Genomic DNA, 21,293 nt, shown 5'->3' with positions numbered 1-21,293 from the left:
TCATCAATAACATATTTAGTTAAGAGGACTTATCGTGTTATTCGAAAGATATTCACGTTTCAAACGTGCATATGAAAATATCATAAAATTTCGATATCATATACCGCTATGCCTTCAATGAGATGTTTGAGATGATTTTAGATTATCTGATTAAAAGTAAGTTTTTAAGTGAAAATTGTTCGATATTGATTATTTATAATGTATCAGTTATGCATTCAGTGTTCAATAGGTTGAAAATATCTGAATCGGTTATTTTCGTGATTTTTAATGCAAATTCTTGGTTTGTTATTGAAATATCCAGCTTTGTTATTCATATAGTCTTTTTTTTTCTTTATTAGAGAGGCTTTCAGCCTTTGGCTGGTTCGCCTCTTAGATCATATAGTCTTGAAGGAACACTGTTTTGGTATTATTTTTTGTTATTTTACCAACTATGTAAACCATATTAAGATCAAAAAGAGGTGTATTTCCAATATCTGGTTGTGATATTATAATGATATTTTCTCTTGCTAGGGGATATTGATTTCCATCGGATTTACTTTGTTTTTGCAACAATCGATTGAGAAATTTGTTACGCCTCCATCAACACGCGGCAAATTTGTAAAGTTATGACAAGAACTATTGAAAAATGTCGAGACATGTTTTGAGCTCAGATTTCGACCAATTAGAGCTAAAAAGAAGGCCAATATGACTATTTTCGGTACCGAGGTTTTATCTGAAGACGGGAAATCAATCCAAGATATCAAGGTGACTTTCTCCGGTTTCTGGAAAACATTCTAAAAAAACTCAATACCACCCAATATAAATATTTCTCAAACCAGAATAGTACTGGGACCGAAAATCAAATCTAGTCAGAAAGTTGTCAAATACCACCCATTATGGTTATTTTGGGAACTAAAATGATACCCAGAGGCCGAAAATCGAGCTTGGACACTATTTTTGAAATCTAAAATGGCGATTTCCGGTTTCCAGCAAGCAGCCTGAAATAACCGAATACCACCCAATATGAGTATTTTTGGAATCGAGATAACGATCAGAGACCTAAAATCAACTGCAGATTCCTTTTTGAAATTCAAGACTTCCGGTTTCCGAAAACGACCAAATATCGTCCCAAAACATCATTTTGAAATTCGAAGTAGCATTTGGAAAACAGCCAAAAATAGTCATCCTAGAACCGAGATGAAATACAGGATGAGGACTTCCAGTTACCGAAAATGACCAAATACTAAATTGTATGGTTATTTTGAAAATCGAAATATATGGCTATCGGCCGAGATCCGAATTCACAGATCATTTTTAAATCTAACATGATGACTTCCAGTTTCCGAAAACAGCCCATAATAACCGAACGCCACCCAATATGGATATTTCTGTAATCGCAATGATGCCAAGAGATCTGAAATCAACTCAAGATGCCGTTTCGAAATCCAATGCCTTGTTCAGATTACGCCGGATATCACCTGATATCGCCAGATGATATCGGATATCACTTCGAGCGTTCACACTACAGTGAGCTGATATGAATTGATATTTGCTTTGGTAATTGGAAAGATAAGAAAACAATAACAGGTCAAAGCTAAAACAAGACAACAAGAGCAATGGGATTAGGATAGAGATGTCAGCTAGTTGGCTCGCACCAACGCGAACTCTCATATGCAATTGTCAAAATGTGCGGGATGCAAATAGCAAAAATATTTCCTTCCTTTTTTCTCGCATGCAACGCGAATTGCGAAACTTGTAGGGTTGCGTAAAATGTCTGTTGGCCATGTTGCCAACTGCTGGAAATGTGGTAATTATTGGTTTTCGAACATGATATCCGCGATAGCATGTGATATCCGTTGACAGCCCGATTGTATGGGATATCAGGTAATATGGATGGTGATATGGCCTCGATAGCACGAATCGCCTGATATCAGGTGATATGCGGTGTAGTGTGAACGGGGTATTACGTATAGGTTAGTATTATAAGGGTCTGTTTCGGATAAAAGAAATTCGGCGACCGTTTCCGCTGGTAAATCTTGTTCTTTAAAAAAACAGTTGGATATAAACAAGGACATAATTGACGAATTGTATTTACTGAATAAAATCGTTTTCTTTAAAATATAAGAAGCTACAGGCCGTCTGATTTCAGTTTCAAGTATATTCGAGGCGAAGATTGAGGTTGATACTCTATTTTTAGGTGTTCTATTCCAATAACTTGTACTTTAAAAATCTTTAGATTTAAGTTTTATTTGTTTTTAATTGTTAAAAACTTTGTTTCATAGGATTTCGTGAGCAGAGGTACACATTGCTTAATGATTGCAATAATAGAGTGACGAGAAATGTAATCGTTGCTATTATCTACCCTATTTTTTCTAATTTTCCTCTGCTAAACGAATTAATTGTATCCCCTTCTTTCGTCGTTTGCGTGGAGCATCCTGTTCCTTGTTTTTTTTTATTTCCAAAGTATGTGCTCGAATAATGTGTTGCATATGCATGTGTTTGGTTCTGGAATAGAAGAAAATAGTGGCTCAAAATGTTATAGAATAAAGATACATTACTTTTTTTTAAAGTTATGTCAATGCAATTGTTTTTAAAGACTCATATACCTTTATATTATTCAAAAATCAGGAAAAAAATTTATTGCTTCAATCATGAAATATAACTTCTTGAGACCATTCTCCCAAATTTTTATAGAGATGTGAGCAATCAATAGGGAGAAAATTGAAGTAATTTGAAGTCACGACTCCATAAGCTGAACTTGAAAACTTGAGCGTGATTATCTGGAACGCTGCATTTTTAAAAAATGACTGCTTCATGTATAAAATTGCCGAAACCTGGTTAAATTTCATCGGTTCGTGCATCCCGTAGTTCGTCCTGGATCTGCCTGTGCTAAGAAACGTATGGGACCGAAGAGCTCGTCTACGGGTATTTACGTCCAGACGACTGAGAAGCTCGGGGCAATCTATATTAGAAGTTAGCAAGTCGCTGATAAAGCAGGCTTTAGCGACATCTCTTCTGACGTCGAGAGCATCCAGATGTATTAACCTGCAGCGCTAAGTATATCTGGGAAGGTTATTCCGGTCACGCCACGGCAAATGACGCAGCGCAGAACGTACGAATTTTCGTTGAACTGCCTCGATTCTATTGATATCGTTTTGGTAATATGGGGTCCATACGACGACTGAGTACTCGAGCGTTGACCGTACTAAAGCATAATATAGAGCCTTCAAGCAGTACACATCCTGGAAGTATTTGCCAAATCGGAAGATGAATCCTAACTGAGATGATGCTTTTGAAACCACGTATGACACTTGATTGTTGAACGTTAGTGAAGAATCAAGAAGTACTCCCAGGTCTTTCACGGTGCTCTCGCGTTTTATAACAGTGCCGCTTAAGACGTAGTCGGTGAGGGCTAGCTGTCGCTTACGCCCAAAGGATATCACAGAGCATTTGGAAGCATTGAGGACCATTCGATTCGTCTTGCAACATGCCGCAAAGACGTTTATTTCATTTTGGGCATCACTTGGTTTTTCAATAACATCTTAAAGTTTCAGATCATCAGCATAAGATTTCTTCTGGCATTTCAGGACGTGGCTTACATCGTTCATGTACAACAGAAACAAGAATGGTCCGAGATGACTACCTTGTGGAACGCCGGATTTCATTTGAAATGGGAACGAAACATGATCACCTATTTTAACGGAAGTGTTTCTGTTAGTCAGGTACGAGGGCAGCCGAGAAAGAAGACTACTGCCAATGCCTAATCTTTCAAATTTAGCCAAAGCAATTTCATGATCCATATTCTCGAATGCAGCAGAAAGATCTGTGTAAATTGCATCTACCTGCGACCCTTTTTCCATATACCTTACGATGAAAGAGGTGAATGATACAAGGTTAGTGGTAGTGGAGCGTTTCGGAACGAAGCCATGCTGGTCTAACGAAATATACTGCGAGCATTTCTGCGTCAAAAAGCTCAGAACAATCAGTTCGAAAAGCTTTGACGAAGCACACAAGGCGGCAATTCCTCGATAGTTGGAAACGGTACGCTTACATCCTTTTTTGTGAACCGGGAAGACAAAAGAGTTTTTCCAGCATCTTTGGAAGACACCATGAGTAAGCGAAGAATCGAGAATTACTGCTAACGGGGATGCAAGAGCATAGATGCAGTTTTTGGGGACAACGGCTGGAACACCATCTGGGCCATCGCTGGAAGAATTTTTCAAACGTTTGGCTGCTGTAATAATAACATCCCTAGTTATCGAGTGGTGAGGACCAATATCTGGTAAAACAAGAACATTCGTAGTGGCGCTGATGATAGCTTCGGAGCTGGCTGGTACATTCAGGAAAGCGCTGCTGAATTGTTCGTGAAAAAGAAAGGCTATTTCATCCATGGTAGAAGCCTCGCAATTGCCATCTCGCATACATGTAGGAAGACCAGTTTCCTTCCTCTGAATACTAACATAGCGCCAGAATACCTTCGGCTTCCGTCTCAGATCACGTTGCAAACGATTAAGGTTTGCATGGAACAACTGTTTGTTGATACTCCTGTACTGAGTATTAGCTATGAGATAGCGTGCTCTTGACGTCGCAGTTCGAGTTTTTCTGTATTTTTTCAGTGCCTTTCCTTTGTTTTTTTAAGTCGTTTAAGGTAAGAGGTGGCATGCGGGATGACGTTGCTCTTTTGTAAACTTCTTCGGAACAAACTGTTCAATGGCATACAGCAGCACGTTACAGAGAGTAGAAGCGGCTAGGTTGACATCATGATCTCGAATAAACTCGCCCCAGGCAACTTCCATGAGAAAGGAGTTTATCTCTTCATAATTGGCTTTGCTGAAGTCATAATAAACTGCTTTAGTGCTAGCATCAACGGAAACACTCTCACTGTCACACTGCATTGATAATAGTAATGGTGGGTGAAGCCTACAATCTTTTACTAACGAACATGGGGCCCGCATTACGCTACACTTTGTACCCAGTTCGTCGCTCACGAAACAGAGGATTAGGTTTTATTGAGAACCCCGTTCAGCTGTCTAAAGCAAGCTGTGCAGAGGGCATCCAACAAACATGCGGATGTAAAGCTATTTCGAGAGCGGGTGACGTCGGGATAGAAAAAGCCTTCCGGATTTGGCTGCCATGTAATACTGCAAAGGTTGAAGTCACCGATAACGATAATGTTGTCCGTTGCATTCGTCTGAGAAACGATCCAATCAAGTGAGATATGTTTCTCTATGACTGCAAACTCATTTACACAGTTGGGCGGGAGATATATAACGTCGATGAAGGTGTTCATGCCTGACAAGGCTACCAAAACCCAGAGTTGTTCAATTTCAGAGTAACCTGGAGGGAACACTTGACGCGATTTGATGCAAGAGCGGATGGCCAGCATAACACCGCCCCCTGAACGTTTATCACTATTGGTTGGGGTTTGGTCCTCTCTGTATAAAGCATACGACTCATCGAACAGTTGATTCGACACCGTATTCGCATTTAACCAGGTTTCCGTGCAGGCGTAGATGTCGTAGCAGGAATCAGAGCACGCAAGCTTGTATTTGGTTTGAGAGCAATTAATCCCTCCGACGTTCTGGTAATACATCAGCAAGTCGGACGAGACGGATGAGCGAGTTCGAATGTCAGATCCCATAGAGTGGTTCCGTAACTCCAATTGTGTAACATTGCTGGAAGCCGTAGATACATGGACGCAACTACGGGGGGCTTCAGTCCCCCCTAGAAAGTTTTGAGCCCCCCCCCCCCCTCTAGAAGTTCCCAGAGAATGATTGTATTCAATATAAATACATTCCATACTTCTTATCAGAGTATCAAAATTAACACAAATTGAGATGTCATCATTCATAAGCCTTAAAACTAGTACTGCACCCAGGAACGATTCTCAAACCTAGCTCTCTCACTAACCTTACCAATAAGACAAAAGCCATAGTGGCTCGTGCTGTATCAAAAAGTTGTTACCATACTGCTCGGTTTTGGGCTGTGTTTCGCCAGTTCCCCAGACGTCCCATCACCCGCAAGTCTCTTTCGATCTGGTCGAGCCATCGTGCACGCTGCGCCCCTCTATTTCTGGTGCCGACAGGGTTGATGAAGAGAATTGATTTCACAGGGTTGCCGTCCGGCATCCTTACGACATGACCGGCCCACCGCAACCTATTAACTTTCGCCAGGTGTGCAATGGGATTTTCTCCAAGCAGCGCGTGGAGTTCGTGGTTAATTCGCCGTCGCCATTCTCCGTCGTCCGTCTCTACTCCACCGTAGATAGTCCGTAGCACCTACCGTTCAAAAACTCCAAGAGCGTTAAGGGCCTCCGCGAGAAGAGTTGTTGTCTCGATCCCGTAGAGGACTACCGGTCTTATCAGGGTTTTGTACAGCGTCAACTTCGTGCGTCGTCGCACTCGATTCGATCGAAGTGTCTTCCGAAGTGAAAAGTAGGCACGATTTCCTGCCTGGATGCGTCTCTGGATCTCTTTTGCTGGTGTTATTATCGGCGGTCACCAGTGACCCCAAATACACGAACTCATCGACCACCTCAAGCTTATCACCGTATAGAGAGACTTGAGTTGGGAGGCTGATGTTGTTCTCCTTGGAGCCTCTCGCTCGCAAATATTTTGTTTTCGACGCATTTATCCGCAGTCCGATCCGTCCAGCTTCGGCTTTCAGTCCGGCGTCGGTTTCCTCTGCCGTCGCAAAGTTACGTGATATGATGTCGAAGTCATCCGCGAAGCCTAGAAGCTGAACAGACCTTGTGAAAATTGTGCCCCTCGTGTCGAAGCCCTTCGGATTACACCCTCAAGGGCGATGTCAAACAGCAAACAGGAAAGTCCATCACCTTGTCTCAACCCTCTGCGCGATTCAAAGGGACTCGAGAGTATCCCCGAAACTCGGGCACCCGATAGAAAATCCTGAAGATAGAGGTATCACACGCTATATTTGATGTAAAAATTTCAACGTCCCCTTCATGGGTCCCTCCGGGGCATTTAGATTGCTCCGGTAGTGGCCAACGCACTCTGTATTCAGAAATATGTCTTTTGGATTATTCCTGATGAAAAATCCTTAAGATAGAGGTGTCGCATACTATATTTTGATGCAGAATTTTTTTTTATTACTTTATTAAGTTGGCTTTTAGCCACAGGCTGGTTCCCCACCATTATTCAGAAATCAAAATTCCCTCACTACGATTTCCTTCGGGGCATCCAGGTTGTTCCGGAAGCCTATATTCAAAAATATGTTTTTTAAAAGATTCCTGATGAAAAATCCTGAAGATAGAGGTGTCACACGCTATATTTGGTGCAAAAACGTTAATGTCCCCTACTAAAGGTTCCTCTGAGGACTTTCGGATGCAAAATAGCCATTTCTCGATGAGTTCTTGGCCGATTCCGGATCTTGATGAACCATTCGCTTCAGAAATGATTTTGCAATCTATGCCAATGATGCAAATAAGCATTTTTATCAGGTAACCCATTACCAAATCCATCCAAAAATTAGCAGGTTTGACATGGCTACCGGAGCTCAGGAATATTTCCTACATCCGGTGACCTAGGCCAGATCTGAGCTCAGAAAACAAAACTTCAGAAGTTTTCCAGTTCAATGGTGTGGGAATTATTAAAATCGAATAACATTTGGCAAAGCTACAGCATTTCATATTTCATCAAAATTTTGCCTATCCTACTTATTTTGACTTTCCCCTGTAGCTTCAAAACCCACCCTTGGAGAGATTGCTATGATAAAATCGGAGCGCTAGTCCCGCAATCGTTCTGTATTCTAATAGTTGGCCGCAAAGTATGTGTCAAATAAACATAAAGGTCAAGTTTCGACAGTGTAATTGATCTACGCTTCTCTGATTTGACTGTTCTAGATGTGAAGGGGGAAATAAATGAGTAGAATGATTGTAAAATTACTGTCGCAGTGTAAAACATGACATCGGGTGGTTCTATTTTGTTGAAACCGCGGGGCATTTTAAAGGCGTGTGACACGTTCCGCAGGACGTATTTCTAAATATGACATTTTGTTGAAACGCGGGACTGCCTCGTTACTTCACATTTACTAGATCTTTAACGATTTAAACATCTAGAACAGCGGTTCTCAACCTTTTTTTGTCCGCGTACCCCATGGCGATATTTTCCAAACCAATTGTACCCCCTGGCTTGGAATGTACTCGCAGAGTGGGAGAGAGTAGTGGTAGATCATTGTGTGGTAGTCTAGTTTAAGTTTTAAAATGAACTATTTTTTGTTCGATTGGTACAGTCATGTTTTAAGAGCAGGTTTGAACAACAAATGAAGTATCATGAAGAAAAATCGCTTTATCCGCCATTACTGGTTTTTCTTCCGCGTACTCCCTGGAGGCTTTCGCGTACCCTCAGGGGTACGCGAACCCCAGGTTGAGAACCGCTGACCTAGAAGATTTGTTTCGTCATTTGACTGAGATCAACAGAATAAAAATTCGTTCGCAGTGAGCGTTGTGTCCCGAAATCGTAAACATAATTTCAGAAGTTCGTTTTTTCACTGAATGGTTTTAAACCGCCGTTTGTTCAATTTGGCTATTATAGAAGTAAAGAGGTACAGTGAGTAAAATGTTACTTAACAGAAAGGCACAATGTCCCAGTGAAAAAATGTTACATTCGTTGGTTCATTTTGTGAACCGTGGAATATTTCAAAGGCGTGCGAGATACTTTTGATAAACGTGGGACATTTCGCGGGACGTTTTTCTAAGTAGGACATTTTGTTAAGCAGCGGGACTGTCTCGCAAAATGCGGGACGTCTGGTCGTTTAGCTTAACAACACATGCGCCTCAACTTTTATGATTTAGAGCAGCGGTTCTCAACCTAGGGTACGCGTACCCCTACACGCAAAAGTTGGAGTGCGCGTAAGCAGATCATTTATGAGCGAAATTAGCGCATTTGCTGATTAAATTTGGAACCAGTACAACGCATGTGCGTTGGGCATAACGCATTTGATGCTCTAGCGAATTTTGAATGTATTGCGTAGCTCCAAACCACTACACTTATAGCGAATTTCTTTATTCCACCAGCTCACCTCGTTTTGACCTGAAAGCGCACTAACTGCTGTCAAAACCCTTCTTTATTCGCTTGATTTTGACCTGCCGTGCTGCCCGAAGCGCACTGTAAAAATTGTCAGCTTCAACCCACCACCGCACGTGCTAAGTCCGTAAACAATTATCTGGCATCTCTTTCTCACTTGCATCTTAAATGGCGATGACGTTTCATTATTCCTCGGCAGTTTTGCCCGCACATGTTGAAATAAAGAAATTCGCTATTATAAAGCATCAACCGATGTTCAGAAGGCTGGCATCGTTAAAGCAGTGCAACCAGCAAGCAATACTGATAAGTTGGGTACTGACTAAATTGAAGAAATTATTGTCTGATCGATTCACTTTCATAAATCAGGTAATTTGAAAACATCATTCAATCATTAACAATAAACAAAAACATTAAATTTGTCCAAAACATTTCGCATTTAATTATGACTCTGGTTTTATTCACATGCTATCGGTTCTGCATTACTGGCACCAGCGTCAATAACTTCTGCGGCAACAGCGCTCGCTATTGGCTGTTTCGGTTGCTGAGGATTTCTAGGGATGCACGAGCCGTTGATACGCACCGGCTCGCGAAAGTGAAGAACGGTTTTTTGAGCGCCTCGAAACTGATCGTTCGCTCGAAGCCGAAGCTCACCGAGACATTACGATTTTTGTGTATATGATACATATTCTGATTTTGATCTCTGTCAATGTATTCCTTGTACAACGTTTGCGCATTGATTGTGCGAAGTCAGAGCAAATTCTGTACGAATTGAAAGGACACATTGGATGTTTAAAGCTTGAACTTTTGCGTGTAGGGGTACGTGAAAGCTTTTACGGGGTACGCGAAAGAAAAATCAGTAATGGCGGATAAAGCATTGTTTCTTATAATACTTCATTTGTTGTTCAAACTTGCTCTTGAAACATGAGCATAGTAATCAAACAAACCATAATTCAATTCGAAACCTGAATTAGACTACCACAACATGATCTACCACTACTCTCTCCCACTATGCTAGAATATTCCAAGTCAGGGGGTACAATTGATTTGAAAAATATCGCCAAGAGGTACGCGAAAAAAAAAGTTTAGAACCGCTGATTTAGAGGAATTGGTACAGAAGGATCTGCATTAAAGGGCAACGAAAAAGCTTTTTAGTAGCAGTTGCATAATCTGGCCCGGGAACAACGAATGAGTACGGGTGATAAAATGATACAGATGAGTGTTAGATAGGATTCTCGGATTGGTCATTAAAAATCAGCGAGTGATGGTCACGATCATAATTTACTGTTTGTCCGAAAATGGTTACAATCCAGATTATAGTGCGTTTTCGCAAAAGTTTTGCGAATATGATCGCCGATCGGTTGAAGAGCATACATGCATTGAAGCAAGCATAGGTAAGGAATCTTGCCAAACTACTTGCACATTTGATTGCCGAAGGTGGATTTAGTGTTATCAGTTCAGAAGGTGATAAATAGAATGATAGTTGATGGAAAACGACAATGTTACACTTTGGTTGGCGAGGCAAATTATATTGGGAATTCTTCTGATGGAGTAGATTTAGTGTCTCGAGGTTTTTATTAAATTCGTCCTAGTTTTAAGCTGGGAGAATTCAAGGATAGTTTGCCACTATTTCTGAAAAGAGGAAATATAGTCGCAGCAGCAACGAATCAGTCTTTCTGAACGGATGCTGGATACCTCCGAATCGAGAGTTAGGTTCTAGTCTCGTTATTTTACGAGTTGCGGAGACTTTTTCGGTGCAATTCCGAAAGAATTTTGTCAATTTAAATTTGCGTGCAGAAGTTTTTTCATAGTAAATAAAACGATGCTTGGTTTTTTCAACAATTCTAGTACCAAGAACATGTCAAAAATGACAATGTTGCCAAAAAGTTGGGGTGAATAATATTTTGCAGTGCTGCAAGAACATAAATTTCCAAACTCAACATTCATGCAAGGTGAAAATAATGTTCAACATTCATGCATTTTCAACTTTTCAAAAAATAATAGTAAATTTAATACTCATGGAAAAAATTTGATTTTAGCGCTATTAATCTTTGAATGCAAAGTACTTCAAAGAAAAAAATATAAAAATAGGGGTAAGGTCCGGTGGGAAACGTCTATTGAAAAGAGATCAAAACAAAAACAAGTCAAAGCTAAAACAAGACAACAAGAGCAATGGAGAGAAATTTTAAATCAAAACGGCTGCATTTGCCGAAAAATGTAAATTTAGTTTTAAAATACAAAAATAATCAATCTGGCAACACTTCCGGTCAAAAATAATATATTTTCTGGATTCCTTGGTTTATTTCCTTCAAAATTCATCTATCACTATTTTTCGGGTGTCTTACGTCTATAGAGTGTAAAAAAAATCAATTACGAAGTTTACAACTTTTTTCGTAAAAATGTTATATCTTGAGATTGGCTCATATTACCTCGGGACGATAGTTGTTTCTTATGTGAAATTTTCCAAGGAACACGATGAAATTATTAAATTTAAAATCAAAATGGCTGCATTTGCCGGAAAATGTAAATTTAATTTTCAAATACAAAAACAATTTATCTGGCAACACTTCCGGCCAAAACTTATATTTTTTGGATTCTTTGGTTTATTTCATTCAAAAATCATCTATCAGTATTTTTCGGACATCTTACGTCTATGAATTTTAAGAAAAAGAAGAGATTTTGAACAAAAAATGCGTGACTTTGCAATAAACAGGGGGGTCCCACAGAGCGGGGGGTATTCCAATCGACACCAAATTTGGGATTTTTTCCAAAGTGACAGTAGATGAATAATTCTCCCAACTTTGAGCAAAATCTGTGATGGTCGTGTCCAAGTTTGTGCTTTTTCGTGGTCACTTCGTATGGAATGACCCCTATGTCATTTATGTAAGGAAGGAACAGAAGAGGTCCAATATTGCTCCCTTGAGGAACTCCCACATTTATGGAACGGAGAGTACTCTGCGCATCTTTTATCGACACAAACTGTTATTTTCCACTCAGGTAGCTGCGTATGATATCATTAGCTAAATTTTTGCTATGCGGAATGTTGAGGTGAATGGAAAAATAAGTACCGTCTGCCAGGGTGAGATTGTGCCAAAAAAGGATACATTTTTGCTCCTTAGCTTGTAATGTACCCATTTAGGCAATGAGTTTGATCCAAATCGTGTCAATGTACACTTAAATGTTTAGTTAAGGACTGCTGCAAATATTGTTAAGTTACAATAAACTATAATTTTCCTAAAATTAAATGAACTTTGGCCTAATCTCACCCCTTCTATGGGGTGAGATTGTGCCAAAAACAAAAAGATGAATTTTATTCCTGTTGAATGAGCAGTAGTGTATGCTCGGAATCAAAAGTTTCAACATTAGGAATCATTTTTTAAAATTGATTGCATTATTAGCACAACTCACTTCAAAAATATTTCACATCTTATACGTCTATCATCACTTTAAGTACTTTAACATTCTGAGAACGCACAGAACGGAAATACCCATATTGGATTGCATTTTTTGATTTGGGGATGTTTTACAGAAACTGGAAATCGCTATTTCGGATTTCAAAATGACGTATGGAGTTCGGAAGTTTCGGAAGTATTGAAATGGCTGGCCAAATACCACTTCAGATTATTTTCCTGAAACCAGAAGTCGTTATTTTGGAAAATGTTATGTGGGGTCATCCCAGTTCCGAATATACCACACTCGGGTGACAACCGGATATTCGTCAATCGTTCACAGTAAAACCTCTTTTTATGTAACTTTTAGAAGAAATAAATCAAAGTAAGAAGAATTTAGCGTGACCATTAATGCTTAGTTCTCCTCTATAATCATATCTAAAGAGATAACATGTGAATTTTATATACCGAAAATGTTTGTTGGTGTCCAAGGAACACGTCTGAGAAGAAGTTAACGTTTTAATCCACATAACTACGTAGACATTAAAAAAAAATTGAACCCATGAAATGCGGCCTTTCCTCCAGCGAAATGTCCCAAGATCTATTTTTGGTAAAAGTAAAAAAGTATTTCGAATCCCGTAATGTGTTACTATTCACGAAACTACGAAAACATCAGAAATGTAATTTTTTTCTGCTCGGCTCACACCAAATTACAACATAAATTCTTCTGCAAGAAAATATTTGCAGATGTTGAAGAAACAACGAACATTTTATTGAAACAAAAATTTAATTTACAGGCGAATTGAGCTCATGCTCAAAAAGTCAAAAATTTGCATGTATTATATGTATAATATATACAAATTTCAAAAAGAATCTTTTAATGTGTTTTTCTCTATGCAGAAAGTCATCTTCAAACTTTGCAATGTCTCAACTTTTAGCAATAAGATAACTATTTTTCCTCAAATGTCTTTCCCGAACATTAACAAACATTTCAATGAAGAACAATTACGTATCATAGCCTTGAATTTCGATTTAGAGGCAAATTGAGTTCAAATATTCATGATTTTGCTTGTTTAACGTAGTGTTGTGAATAATATCTCAATTTTCAGTAATCAAAAATCTGTTATTTTTACTCAAAAGTTTTTCCTGAACATAAACAAACATTTTAATGGCAAAAATCATACATCATAGCTTCGAATTGAGATTTAAAGACAAATTGAGCCAAAATATTCATGATATTGCATGTTTCACTTAGTTTTGTGACTAAATTCTCTATTTTCAGTTGTCAGATAACTATTATTTCTTCTCTAATGTCATTCCCGAATATCAACGAACATTTTATTGAAAAAATCACGTGTCGTCGCTTTAAATCAGAATTTAAGAGACAAATTGAGCCTAAAAAGTTATGGTTTTGCATTTTTCATGTGGTTTTGTGGAAAATATTTGAATTTCGAATAATCAGAAACCTATTATTTTTCCCTCAAATATCTTTCCTAAACACAACGAACATTTAATTATAGTAAAAATCACAGATCACTGCTTCGAGTTTTAATTTAGAGGCAAATTCAGCATAAAAGTCATGATTTTACATGTTTCACATAGTTTTGTGAATAATATCTCGAGTTTTAGTAATCAGAAACCTGTTATTTTTTCTCAAATGTCTTTCCTGAACATTAACCAACATTTTATTAAAAAAAGAATCATAGGTCATCGCTTTAAATTTTGATTTAGAGGCAAATTTAGCACAGAAAGTCATAATTTTGCATGTTTTACGCAGCTTCGTGAATAATATCTCAAATTTTAGTTTCTCAAATGTCTTTCTTAAACATCAACGAACATTTTACTGAAAACAGAATCACATGTCATCGCTTTGAATTTTGATTTGGAGACGAATTAAGTATAAAAAATCATAGTTTTGCATGTTTTACGTAGTTTTGTGAATAATATCTCAAGTTTTAGTGATCAGATACTAATTATTATCCTCAAATGTCTTTCCTGAACATTAACAAACATTTTAGTGAAAAAAGAATCATATGTCATCGCTTTGAATTTTGATTTAGAGGCAAATTTAACACAGAAAGTCATAATTTTGCATGTTTTACGTAGTTTTGTGAATAATATCTCAAGTTTTAGTAATTAGATACCTATTATTTCTTCTCGGATGTCTTGCCTGAACATCAGCGAACATTTTCATGTTAAAAAACCTACAACCACCGCTAATTATTTTTGATTCAGAACGATTCAAAATGATGATGATCACTGTACACCTCAGAGACTGAGTGAATAATAAAATAAGATCAAGCGTTACGTAATTCCATTTTTATATAGTAGATTGACCACTGTATATTCCACCGGAGATCACGAAAACGGCTCGAAACGTACCCACAGCCCTCCTTCCTCGCTTTAAAAGTCATCAGTTTGTTTAGAATAGGTGTACAAATTTTTGTTACATTTCATAAGTACACTGAATTCTGTTTTTACGCGACTTTTTTTACGTGATTTTATTTTACGCGATTTTTTTTACGCGATTTTCTTGAAATTACGCGATGCATGACATGGGAAACATTGTTTATGAGTTAATATGTAACACACACACAAACACATACATAGACATATATACACACATACACACACACACTTACCACATAGCGAAAGGTTTTGTAACGGCGCGATCTTTTTTTACGCGATTTGCTTCAAATTACGCGATTTGTTCGAAATTACGCGATTTTTTTTTGCGCGCACGTATCAATCGCGTAAAAAGAGAATCCAGTGTATTATCAGTCAACGTAAATTTCCATCTAACAGACTTCTAGTCATCATTTCAAATAATACCATAACTAGACAACACACCCTATGTAAACAATGCGAGTGTTTTGGTGTATACTGATATAATTTTGTCGTAAATGTGAATTCCGCACAATTAAACCGTTCATTATAGCTTGGCACAATCTCACCCCAAAAGGGCTCGAAAAGTGTACAGTTTGGAAAAACATTATTTTCTGAGTCAATACAAGTTCAATGCATAATCTTTCCTCAACACGTTGGAGACGACATCCTAACGTACCAACTGAGCAGTAAGCTTATGTGATTTCTTGATCGGGTTGATTTGCCTGGGACATTTTTGGATAACGTTATTTGCGCATGTATTTCACCCTGTACTTTGAAACATTATTTGAGTGAAACAGTTCACTGATATTATCTATATTCCATCTGAAGTTGTGAATAAATATGTCACGTTTCATAAAGTATTGAATTTGAGGTATTTAGTTCTATAAATCTCAAGTAATTTAACATACAAACATTTCCGCATTTTAAAGACCTTGAATGCCAAAAAGTAAATAGAAGTTAAAACACGTGGCTAACCTACTAGGAATACCATCCGTCCTGATTTAGCAGGACATGTCCTGATTTTGAGATCATATTTGGGCGTCCTGATTTATTTTTCATATTCTAGCATTTGTCCTGATTTTCATAGGACATGCAATTATCTTCAATCACCAAGCTCATATTTCAAGGCACAAGTCGGTGAGTTTTTAACAGAAACGTGAATGTTGCCTGATATTAGAAATTGTTGGAGATTGCCCAATATTATTTTTTTTTTCATTTCTGGTTGCCAGTAAGAATTCGTCGCTGGTAAAAATAAAAACAAAAGGACATTTTTCTCCGAAAAAATTCTTAAAGTAACATTTTATGAGGTAAGATTGTAAAATTTGAAGTGACCGTTTTGCGGGCTAAAGAAATCAAGGGGCCTATTACAGTCAACGAGGTGAGCAGCGAGTTACTCGCCTGGCCAATTTAGATATAACAGATGGTGAGTCGGCTGGATCTCGGACGAGGAGCTCGTCTGCGAAACTGCTCCACTCAGCTGTCACCAGCCAAGTTTCACTCGCGTTTCCTAATACAACATTTTGCTCGTCAGTGACTCTATGCGAGGCAAATTGCTCGCCTCGTTTCTTGTAATCGGTCCCAAAATCTGGAAAAATCTATAATGCAGAATTGAAATATCTGGGAGATCAGATATCAAACCTGTCTATCTTGATACATGTTCAATAATGTGAATAATTCTGATAAATCTCGATACCTGACCACACAACGCTCACTGCGTAAATTATTTCTTTGGTTAAGCCTGAGTAAAGTGAATAGTGTTAAACATTTGACAATTTTTATATTTAATTTTAAACAGTTTGCGTGTGCTGAATTCTTTGGGGACATCCAAATTCCAAAAACTTCAAAGTAGCTTGATAAAACTGGATCGTTCGAGATACATGTTGAATAAATTAACAACCGAATAGCATTTTGAAGTGCAAATCACATACCACCAGTTTGAACCAGAATAAAAATAATTTGGATCAAATTTGTGCCGAAAAAATAGATGTCCTGATTTTTACCTCTGACCAGATGGTATCCCTATAACCTACACACTAGCAGGTATCATCAGCTTTAGTGACTGACGGTGCCTTGAACCTGTGAATTGGCAATAATAAATTATAAATATATTTCTACTTTAACATAATCATTTAGTAATATTTGTTATTATTTTCCATCACTTTGTCTCAGAAAAAAAGGTTCCCCAAATATCTAGTAGAACCTGCCATACAAATACACTCATTATTATAGAAACGTAGGTACTCGATCCTCTTTACCACTGGAAAAATAAACACGAATAAACACGAAAAATAAGCACGAATGAAAACAATATCTTTAGCGAATTAACGCGGATTTCTTTTGCGTGGATTTCGGCATTTACGCGGATTTTATTTACGCACATAAGAATTTACACTGTTGTTTTCACGCTTTATAGACGAATTTAGTGTATTGATATTGCTATTTTCAATAATAAGTTCAAGTTTGCTAGTACAATTTCGAAGAACTTTGAAGAACAATTTTGACAAAAAGTTCATGGTAAACCGTATTGAAAGCGAAAATCCTCCGGTTTCGACTGTGTATGATTTTCTGCAAACCTCAACGACAATCCGCCAGAGAGGTAGTAGAAGACCAGAGTAATAAACACAAAAGGACTTTTTTCCTTTTAGTCATAATCATGGTTCAAGCCTAATGGTTTGGCTATTAAGAAGTATATTAGAACAAACGTTTGAAACAAAATTCCATATCTTGTAATTTGTACCCCAAATTCGCAACCCAACGAATCTACCTCAGTGTCGTCCAATCAAAGATGTCTTTGGTATCTCAAGTTAATTTAGTGCAAAAATAACTGGAGATCAACGAACTGCAAACAGTTGATTGGTAGAACCAAGAGATGCACTCGAAAAGTCGACTTGAAGGCCGTACAACGCTCTTGTTACTTGATGTAAAAGCTTTGTCTCAAATGGTCTTTTTTCGTTCGAAATGAATGTTTCTTCATGAGAACTAAATCTGATTTTTTCATTAATTCAATCCACTCCAATTCCCAATTTTTGGTTGTCACCCGTTAGGCGTCGTACACAAATTACGTAACGCAGGAAGGGGGGGGAAGTAGGTTGAGTCTGCGTTACTTATTGTTACATAGGGGGGAGGGGGTCTAAAATCTAGGTTTTTGGCGTTACGTAATTTGTGTACGACGCCTTATTCCAATTATGTTATAATGTTAGTTGATATCGCTTCACTTACCGGAAAACTGCGCCGCAAATATCACACTTTAATCTTGGTATACTATGTGATAAAAGATGGACTTTTAGGTTCGCTGGCGATGAAAAGGTTTTAACACATTGAGCACATTTGTGTTCGTCTGGAAATAATTTAATATTAGCCGCGTCTAATTCATTGCCATCATTTTTCGGACTCGTGTTTTTATAGCCAGACTGATTATCGTTATGTTCAAATTGTAAATGATATTTAAGATCACTCCGCTGCATAAATTTTTTTTCACAAATTTGACACATAAATTCATTTTCATTATTAGTTTCCAAATGAATAGAATAATTCATCGAGTTCTTGAATAGCTTTCCACAATCAGAGCAGGAATGACAATCTGGTTTCTTTTTACTAGAATTATTAAAGTTATTCGAAAAAGAATCCTTGGTGTTTTGCACATTCGTTTCAACATGTGTTTGTTCCCGATCACTTTCTATGGATAACCTATTATCTGTTGCAGAGGCTTTATTTCCTTTTTTAGTTATCTTTTCCTCATCATTTTTCATGGTATGCAGCAACAACGCTTGAGATTTCTCACACTTTTTAATAAAATTAGAAAATGTATCAATAGTTTGAATACAATTATCGCATACTCCCATGGGAAGACTTAGCTGATTTTTATATATTCCCAAGCAATATTCAACTATAGTCTCCAATCCTGGAAGTTTGTCTAGTCTGCCATTAAATTTTTGTGAACTCTTCTTAGCGCACAAGCGACAGAAATATTCTTTAGAATTATTTTCCTCAATCACCTTTTCTAGTAAAGCCAATCGTAATGTAGGTATTGTTCCCATTATAAGGCGAGGTTTTTTCTTACTGCGATCAATGAAACGTTCTTCAAAATGCATTCCACAAATTTTGGCATCTATCGGTAATTCAGTTTGATATTTTTCTGCCCAAGCTGTACCCTTCCACCAATGGGGCAAGTCACCAAAGGACATGTTAAAAAAGGCAACGTCATTACAGCCAACATAAGCTGTGCATCCAGGTATAAAACAATCGTCGAGATTTTGACGTACTGAAATCTGAAAATTGAAGCTTTTATTAAAGTTACAAAACTAAACTTTATTTCTTCCTACGTCTGGAACATTGTCGGATGCCATTTTCCAAAATATTCATTCGAGAATTTCCATAGAATTAATTATACGTTGAATAAAGCAACATCCAAAATTATATTGGGCAACCGATAGTTTTTTTTTTTCACTTTACCAACACAGTTTTTTTAAGAATTAAATATTTTAATGTTTCAGCTGTAGCGGAGGGCGAAATTTAAAAAACGTCACAAACTGTTAACTGTCACAAAGGAACAGTGTTGCCAGGTAAATTTTTTGAAAATCTGGAAAAAGCAAAAAATAATATTTGGAAAAAAGCTGGCAGTCATTATTTGAGGCAAAAGGTAATTTTGTGGATAAAATTATTGGGGTACCCAACATTTGAAGTGACAAAATTGCAAAATTTTGCGTCAAATTTGAAGTGATGACCTTTTTGCGAAACAGAGAAAATAAAATCTAGATTATTTATGAAAAATCTGGATAATTGAACATCAAATCTGTCTACCCGGATGTAGATAATATTGCGGATAATATATAAGGCGGTTAATAAAAAAGAGGTACGATAAAATGTTTTAAAAATCGGCATAATAAAATTAGGATTAAACGTTTTCGTTAAGGGTGTATCGGCTCTACGATTGAATATAATTTATTGTTCCAGTTGAAAATCGAAATATCGACTCGCGACTTTCGATTTTTTTAACTTATGCACAATGCGCATAGTGTCGCACTAGATGCGAATTTATGCGCATTGTGTATAAGGTTAAAAAATCGAAAGTCGCGAGTCATTATTTCGGTTTTCAACTGAAACAATAATAAATCAATCGTGTGAAAGTGAATTAATAGCAAGTCGCGTTGACGGCATTCAATCGTCTCGCTCATATTGTCGCTGCAGCACTACTCTGCAATTCGCTGGTGAGTCCAGCGACGCGAAGATTTCTAGCGATGTCATTTTGTATGATTATTTCTCGCACAGTTCAATGCAGTTTTAACGTTCTTTGATTGAATAGACATAGTTTTGCAACTAGAAAACAATCAAAACTATTAGAAAATATTACAGTCGCATATTTCGGGACATTTTATGTTAAAGCAAAGACTACATTATATTAAAATACTACAAAATTCGCTGGAAAATCCTTGTCAGACGAGCGACTCGTCTCTCCCGATTTTTCTCTGCATGCACAATATGCGAGTATGAATAAACTCATAAACTAAACTTTTCAAGGTGGCAGCACTGTATCCTTTCTTGACCATTGAGTGTCCTTCGGGTTTCTTCTTAACCCAATGAGTATAAAAGAGAGGTGAGGAGAAAACCTACTAACACTTGCACGCGCCCCTCTGCTTACCCCCTTCTGCCCAGAGACGATGCCAAACAGTGACGTAGCTATTTGAGTTTACCATTGAGTTCGTCTAGTTGTTTACATTTGAAGCATTTACTAACACTAGGAAAATGCACTCTCCTCCTCACCTCTCTTTTATGCTCATTCTTCTTAACCTAAGGGGAGACAACTGGGTATAGATTTGCATCCATTTTGGGAACCACTCGCTGATTGGTTGAAATTAAAAACCCTAGCAATGCGTAGAGGGAAAGATATGCGAAGAGAATGTTGTTAGCCAAACGAACATGTCAAAATCCGAGCCAAACGAACAAGAAAGGTAACACATTGAGAGGTATTGATATCAGGTACAATAAAGAATATTTTTATTTTCACACGTTTTTCGTGTGCTTTAACTAAACAATGAATTGAGAATGCTCCAAAGTTGCTTTATCACAGTGATTTTTATTTGGTGGTTCACAAACCTTTTGTATGGTCAACAAAATTATGATCAATGATGGTCGAAGTATATAAAATTTAACCTAAATATAAAATTTAGCAACTTCACGGCCTCCGTGATGAACTTAATTATTCCCTAGGACTTCCACCGTTAAAATCAGCTATACGAGTCGAATGAAAAAGTTAGTCAACATTGCGCTTTGAGAAGAGATCTGGCACCCCTGACATGTGAAACCTAGTTGCGAAATTGGCGGCTTTTTTCATCGCTTATCTCTCTCTCTGATAGCGAATTTCTTTATTCCATTGTGTGCGGGTAAAACTGCCGAGGAATATTGAAACGTCATCGCCATTTAAGACGCAAGTAAGAAAGAGATGCCAGATAATTGTTTACGAACTTAGCACGTGCGGTGGTGGGTTGAAGCTGACAAA

General features: G+C 37.7%; 1 protein-coding gene across 2 annotated transcripts; it reads right to left on the bottom strand.

Annotated features, from left to right (window-relative positions):
• Nucleotides 1–2,034: 2,034 nt before the first annotated feature.
• LOC129718481 (zinc finger protein 26-like) lies at nucleotides 2,035–19,330 on the bottom strand. Of its 2 annotated transcripts, XM_055669293.1 has the most exons (4): nucleotides 19,120–19,330; nucleotides 18,858–19,065; nucleotides 18,017–18,134; nucleotides 2,035–2,484 (listed from the first exon to the last, which is right to left on the bottom strand). In XM_055669293.1, the coding sequence occupies exons 1-4, from the start codon at nucleotides 19,141–19,143 to the stop codon at nucleotides 2,352–2,354; spliced, it is 483 nt and encodes a 160-aa protein (XP_055525268.1). In that variant the 5' UTR covers nucleotides 19,144–19,330; the 3' UTR covers nucleotides 2,035–2,351. The 2 variants fall into 2 exon arrangements, with proteins under 2 accessions (XP_055525268.1, XP_055525267.1); XM_055669292.1 differs by having other exon boundaries at nucleotides 18,017–19,065.
• Nucleotides 19,331–21,293: the final 1,963 nt, after the last annotated feature.

This window comes from Wyeomyia smithii, chromosome 1 (assembly GCF_029784165.1).
Source record: "Wyeomyia smithii strain HCP4-BCI-WySm-NY-G18 chromosome 1, ASM2978416v1, whole genome shotgun sequence".
Classification (NCBI taxonomy): Eukaryota; Metazoa; Arthropoda; class Insecta; order Diptera; family Culicidae; genus Wyeomyia; species Wyeomyia smithii.
The sequence above is the reverse complement of the archived record's forward strand: the minus strand, read 5'-3'. Positions and strand labels throughout refer to the sequence as shown.